The sequence below is a fragment of the Benincasa hispida genome, chromosome 10 (assembly GCF_009727055.1).
Source record: "Benincasa hispida cultivar B227 chromosome 10, ASM972705v1, whole genome shotgun sequence".
In the NCBI taxonomy this organism is placed as follows: Eukaryota; Viridiplantae; Streptophyta; class Magnoliopsida; order Cucurbitales; family Cucurbitaceae; genus Benincasa; species Benincasa hispida.
The window spans coordinates 27,369,430-27,376,066 of NC_052358.1; the positions used below are offsets into that span (position 1 = coordinate 27,369,430).

At 31.9% G+C, this 6,637-nt stretch overlaps 1 protein-coding gene across 1 annotated transcript; it reads left to right on the top strand.

Moving 5' to 3' along the window:
• Positions 1–4,501: 4,501 nt before the first annotated feature.
• LOC120089497 (NAC domain-containing protein 6-like) lies at positions 4,502–6,180 on the top strand. The gene is made up of 3 exons (XM_039046986.1): positions 4,502–4,721; positions 4,806–5,080; positions 5,558–6,180. The coding sequence occupies exons 1-3, from the start codon at positions 4,550–4,552 to the stop codon at positions 6,005–6,007; spliced, it is 897 nt and encodes a 298-aa protein (XP_038902914.1). The 5' UTR covers positions 4,502–4,549; the 3' UTR covers positions 6,008–6,180.
• Positions 6,181–6,637: the final 457 nt, after the last annotated feature.

Genomic DNA, 6,637 nt, shown 5'->3' on the forward strand with positions numbered 1-6,637 from the left:
GCTTCATAAAAGGAAGTAGGTATAGCGATGTCAGCTGGAAACGCTGCTTTTAACAATTTCAGTAACATGTCAAACGCTTTTTTATTCCCGTCGTTGAGAACTTTGATATGCATCAACTTTACTAAAAAGTTCAAGGATGAAAATTGTGACTAACAAGGGTATAGTTCATTATGTGCTTCGGTCATTAAATTCTTGAATAAGTTTGTGGTATCTCTTTCTTGACGATTAGAGGACATTTCATTCTCAATCCCTTCTTCATTTGCATCTTCGTTTTCAATTGAAACTTGTAGATTGTTTATAAGATTCAACATCTCATTTTCTTCAATAAGACATTACCCTCTATACTATCTACTTCAACATTGTGTATTGAATGAATTGCATGACTTTCAAAACCTCTTAATAAGTTTACTAGATCTCCAAGATATACCCATTCACAGTATGAGGGAGATATTCCATATGTTTATAGATGTCACTCCACGATATCTAATTTTTCCCTAATTAAATTCATACAATTCTTGTATGGACATCTTATTCGTCCGGAATCATTAACATGAAACTTCGGCACATCTAAGACTGGGATACTTCTTCTCTATACTCCACTGATAACTTATTCCTTAGTTTGATCCATTCTTTATTCATCCTTAAAAATAAATATTTTCTGTCCAACTTGTAATCCAAAACAATAACCTGTTTTAGAGGACAAAGGACAAAGACTACTCATAAATATTGGAGGGCCCCTTAAATTAATTAAAAATAAAATAATGAAATGCCTTCTCAACTCTCTCTCTTCATCCATAACATTCCATTGTGTCTTCAATTCCCTCCTACTACCAATAAGTAGAAATGCATCATAAAATAGCCAAAAAACTATTGACATTCATGTTCCATAAAACTATTGAAGGTGAAAATGGCAAAAGAGTAGATAAAATTGAAACCCAACGTTTAATATTTTATTTATCCAAAAAAAACAAGGTTCAAAGATGTCTTTTACAAGAAAATGGGTCCACTGTCTGTTGAAAATATTGATTACTGAATCGTAGAAGAGAGGACGTGAATTGAAATTCAAATTACTAAGTAAAATCCGTTGGTATAGGTAGGGAGGAGTAATGTAGTAATAATTGTTAAACGGAGAGAAATCATACATAAATTAAAAAAAATAAATGTTTTATTAGATACAACGAAAAATTTTCGATGATTTTTTAAATGGGTTATATTGAAAAGGAAATTAAAAGAACCAATATGTCTGATTTTATACTAAAAGAACCAAACTAGACCATTAGAGCGGCTTGAATTGATTTTTTTTTTTCCGGCTTTTTGACGTTTTTGTTGCACTATCTTCTGGAATGATCATTTTGCGTGAAACCAAAACCAAAATCCACCTCAAGTGTACCATATACGTTACATCATAGTGAAAATGTTGAGCTTCAATTATTAAGCCAAACTTTAAACTTAGCCATGTCCGGATGTTTAATGCTCTAAGTTGTGAGAATAGGTCATGAAAGCCTTGATAACCGTAGTCATGTGTGATTTATAATTGAACTGATCTATTGGACAAGCAAGCAGTATATATTTTAAACAAGACGACTTTACAGAGAGTGATAAGTAAATGACGTGCAATACAAATTCTATATTAGTTAGGAAAGAGGAAAATTATGATAGCTGATGAAAGATTATCGTTGTCGACATGAGATTAATCTTTTAAACCAAACTATAAGAAAAATCCTAAAGACTTATGTCAGGTATGAACAAGATCATGATCTAATACCGCCTGTTGTAAAAATATAGATGTCACTTACATGTAAGTATAAGAAATAAGCATGTTGTTCCTTAAACTTATTTATTTATTTATAGGTAATTGCAATTGGTAGCATTTTTAGGAATAATAACCAAGTGTATAACATCATTTAAAAAAATTGCAAATATAGACAAGTCAATTAGCGAGTCTATCAGCGATAGACTTCAATTGTTGATAGACTCTTACCAGTGATATGGTCTATCACTGATAGACTCTTACCAATAATATGGTCTATCACTGATAGACTATTTAAATTTGGCCATATTTGCAATTTTTTATATTATGTTATATCTGCTAATACTTTGAGTCTAATGTCTATATTTGCATCTGTCTCTTTATTTATTTGTTTGTTTGTTTATTATATTTTCTTGCTTGTCCCTCTCCCTTTAACAAGTTTTTAAATCTCTTATTTTTCATGAATTGTAGAAAGGAAATAGCATGTTTGTCGGTGAGAGATGTGTGCAAGATATTCATGTAGGTCATTTTGGGGTTTGTACAATTAATTATAAAGTAGTTTCTATTATTTCGAAAAACCAAAAAACTAAATCAATTCAAGCCAATCTAATGGTTTAGTTTGGTTCTTTCGGTATAAAATTTGATATAGATTTTGAAAATATAATTATAAGTAAATAACAAAGAAAAAATTCATAAGGGTAAGAATAGTATAATGACAATCAAAATCACAAGAAATCATAGGAATTAGAGAGAAGAGAACTCACGAAAATGTAGGAAACGATGACGGAGAACTTTCTGGCAACGAACGAACTTTACGAACGAAGGATGACAGTGAACTTTTCGACCACCTCTCTCTTTCTCAGACAACGGACTAGCTCTACCTTCTGACCACCACAACTTTCCGACCACCACAGCGGACCAACTCTCTCTCTCGCCTATCGCCCTATCTCTTTCATATAGAGGGAAGAAGAAGGCAGACAATCTACCTTATGCTCGATCTGCTTTTTATACTAGATCTTTTGACAGCTATCGAGGGTCGTCGGGAGATCTGTTGGGAGTTCCTATTAATAAATAACTCGTCAGGAGTTACTATAACTCCTGATGGGTAATTTCCCATCGTTGCGAGATTGCGAATAGTATATGTTATCGGGAGCTCTTTCTAACTCCTGACGTGTCCCTTACGTCATCGGGAGAGATCCTATCTTATACTGAGACCCTATCCTTATGTAGATTTAAGCGTCGAGAGAGCCTCTTTTTCCTGTAGTGAGATTATAAATTTTCATATACTTCACATTCGTTATACTTTTTTAAAGAAAAAGAAAATTAATCATGCATTTATGTGTAGCAAAAGATCTAGATAACACCGTGACTCACGCAATCGAGAAAATTTAAGGATAAAGAAGAGGAGCCCAAAAAGAATTTGGATGGAAGAGATTCTAGAAAAACCTATGAATAAGTTATGTAGTGTATATATTCTCTCTTTCCTCACATGTTTTGCATTATTTCTGACTCTTTAATTGTTGTCTTTATTATTACTTTTAACACTTTTATCTTTAAAACGGAAAAGGAAAAATAAAAAGAAGGTAAGTACTTGTCAATATCTAGTAGGGCTAAAGACATCCCCGCATATCGAGTAGAATTTTCAACGAGTTAAATATTTAGCTCGACTAAAAGAGCAATTTCTTTTGGTTTTCTTTAACAACGATATCTCCATAATTAAAATATCCAAAAAATCAAACAATATCCTATTATTAAAAAAAATTTATTCTCAAGATATTTTTTTTAAACTAGAAAAGTAAGAGTATGAAGGTATGAATTTAAAGAACTTAAAAAAATAGTACCATCAATTATTGTGGAGTTATTTCGCTCATTCTTAGACATTTCATGGTCATACACATGTATATATAATCTCATTTTTTATTCCCATGCTTTACAAGCCCCCTTACCTTTATCTCTATCCACAAACGTGTGCACTTTTTTAAATAAATTAATCCCACAAAATAAAGATCCAAAGTTTCACCAAAATTACCACCTTTAAAGTTAAACTAAAACCATATTAACACAAAAGAAAGATCCATCATGAATGATTCCATAAAACTAAGTCTATTTCTATATCTTCCCACATTATTATGTGATTAAAAGATTCTGATTTATGTAATTTTAACCCTTAATCATTTCAATTTAAGCTAATTCACATACTAGTTTTAACCAAAAGGGGCAAAAAAAAAAAAAAAAAGAGAAACGCTTTAATAAACTCATAAATTTACAAAAACTAAAGTTATACACAAGAATTAAGTTTGACAATATACAATGAATAACATTCCTATAAAAAAGCTCTAACGTTGTTTTTGTTTAAAGAAATTATCCATTTCATATTATGTGTATATCCTATAATCATTAAATGCATACGAGAAAATAAATTTAACAATATTTGACCGAAAATTGATTTGAAGGTTAAATTACCACATTTCTTCAAGTTGATGATTAGAATTACACTACTTGTTTAAATTTAAAGTCTAAATTAATAGAGCCTAACAAATTTTTTATCCAATAAATATTCTATCAATCACATTATGACAATCTCTCGAGTAATTTATCCTTGCCCTCTAAGGAAGATGACTAAAAAACAAAAAGTACTAATTTCTCTTTCGAAGACCAAGTCTTTTAAGGGGCCCCTTTCACTTCCACAAGATAAACCACTAAGTTACAACATCCCATTCCATTCATATATATCTATATATAGAAGACCATTTATGGTTATAGATACAATTTGTTAAGGTTTTTTTCTATAGAGTTTCAATGGCGGACACTGCTCATCATTTTGGCCAACTCCCTGGCTTTCGATTCCATCCCACCGAAGAAGAGCTTCTTGAATTCTATCTTAAGCAAATTGTTTTTGGCAAACGTCGACACTGCTTCGATGTTATTGGGTTTCTCAACATTTACCAACACGACCCTTGGGATTTACCTGGTACTTTTTTCGGAATATCTTAGGATTAATTTTGAGGTTGCTTTGTTTGATTCATTTTTTTGTTCTTTTGTTTTTTCTTTTTAGATTTGGCGAAGAATGGTGAGAGAGAGTGGTATTTTTTTGTACCAAGGGATAAAAAGCACGGCGGCTTTGGCAGCGGAAGGCCGAATCGGACCACCGGAATTGGGTACTGGAAAGCCACCGGTTCCGACAGGAGAATCTTGAGCTTGTCGGATCCTATGAGATTGATTGGTTTAAGGAAAACTCTTGTTTTCTACAAAGGAAGAGCTCCTAGAGGAACCAAGACTGATTGGGTCATGAACGAATATCGTCTTCCTGATCATTCTTCTCTCCCAAAGGTAACAATCTTATCCTAACTCATCGGCTTAAGCTTTAAAGTTAAATATTTGACCTAAAATTGAGAAGTACTTAATATTTTGCATGTAAAAAAAATTGATAATCTCATTTGGTATTTATATTGCTAATTTTCATAATTTATACTCTCCTAAATATATGTTTTTGCAGTACTTGTCCAACCACGTAATTTGACACATGACAAATTATTTTAATATATATATGTTTTAGTTACTTTGTTCTTATATTCTTATTCATTTAAATTTTTTGGGTTAAGAATGGGGCTATAGAACTCTTATCCTAAAATCTTTTAATTTCAAAAAAAAAAAAAAAATTACATTTATTATTGGTTGAAAAAAAAGCCTTTTTTTTGTGGGGGGGGGGCGGGCGGGTGTGTAAAGGAGGATAAGTGCTTGTTTTTTAAAAAAGAATAAAAGTATATCTTTTTTAAAAGAAAAAAAAAATTGTGAATTGATTTGCAGGACATAGTGTTGTGCAAGATATACAGAAAAGCAACATCATTGAAGGTGTTGGAGCAAAGGGCAGTAGAGGAAGAGACAAAGAACTTACAAATGAATAATAATGCTACAATATTAACAAATGCTTTAATGGGTGAAGAAGAACAAGGTGATGAACAGGACTCATTTTGCACTCAAAATATTCCAAGGCTGAATACAAGTGAAGTGATAATGAAAAAAGAGACAAGTTGTGGGGATGATGAGGAAGAAGAAGTAGATTCGCAGGTGGCTGACGGAGGATCCTCCTCGTCGACAACGACGTCAAGTTTACAGATTCCGACAGGGTTCGACATGCTCACTGATTTGCAAGTTCCAAAGGTGAACATGGATTGGACTCAAGACCAGTTTTGGAACCAATTCAATAGTCCATGGCTTCTCAATTTCACCTTTCATAGCAATATACTTAATTTCTAAGAGCCTAATTTAATTATGCTTAATAACTCTAGTTATTGTACATAGCTTCTTTCTATATGCTCTCCCCACGCAATTACTAACTTTAAAAGTGTTTTTCGCTACGGTTGATGAAAGACAATATTTTTTTGTTAATTAGAGAAAAAAGAGTTTCTCATGGACAAATTGATGTTAAATAGCTAAATGAGCTCAAAAAAATAAGTACAGTCGAGAATCCATCTAAGTATTTTTCAATAGAGAAAGACTTGAAACTATAGTAGAACAGAAGGAAGATAAAAGATACTAAAACACGTATGATATTTCCTTAATTATTTATTTACTACACTTTAAATTAATTAACGTGACGAAAATGGCTACTAGTACAATTTCTCCTCTCCACCAACCACAATTTTTTTTTTCTCCCTTTCATATGTGAGAGAAATTGAAAAAGGGCCCATGATGGAACCTTTAATAGTTGAAAGTCTGTTTCAAAGTTAATTGTCATCTACCTCTCTCTTTCAGATGGGAGAAGGAAATTATTCATGGCCCCATGGGAATATCTTTGAGAGTGGAAATATTTGTTTCTACAAGTAGTAATTTTTCCTTTCTAAGTTCCAAAGTTGTAGTTTTTTATTTATATGTTGATTTAATATA

Bases quoted from the DNA above. Each gene is read 5' to 3' on its own strand.
- LOC120089497 (XM_039046986.1), top strand. From the start codon at position 4,550: ATGGCGGACACTGCTCATCATTTTGGCCAACTCCCTGGCTTTCGATTC. The intron at 4,722-4,805 runs GTACTTTTTTCG...TTTTCTTTTTAG, and splicing joins CGACCCTTGGGATTTACCTG to ATTTGGCGAAGAATGGTGAG. The intron at 5,081-5,557 runs GTAACAATCTTA...ATTGATTTGCAG, and splicing joins ATCATTCTTCTCTCCCAAAG to GACATAGTGTTGTGCAAGAT.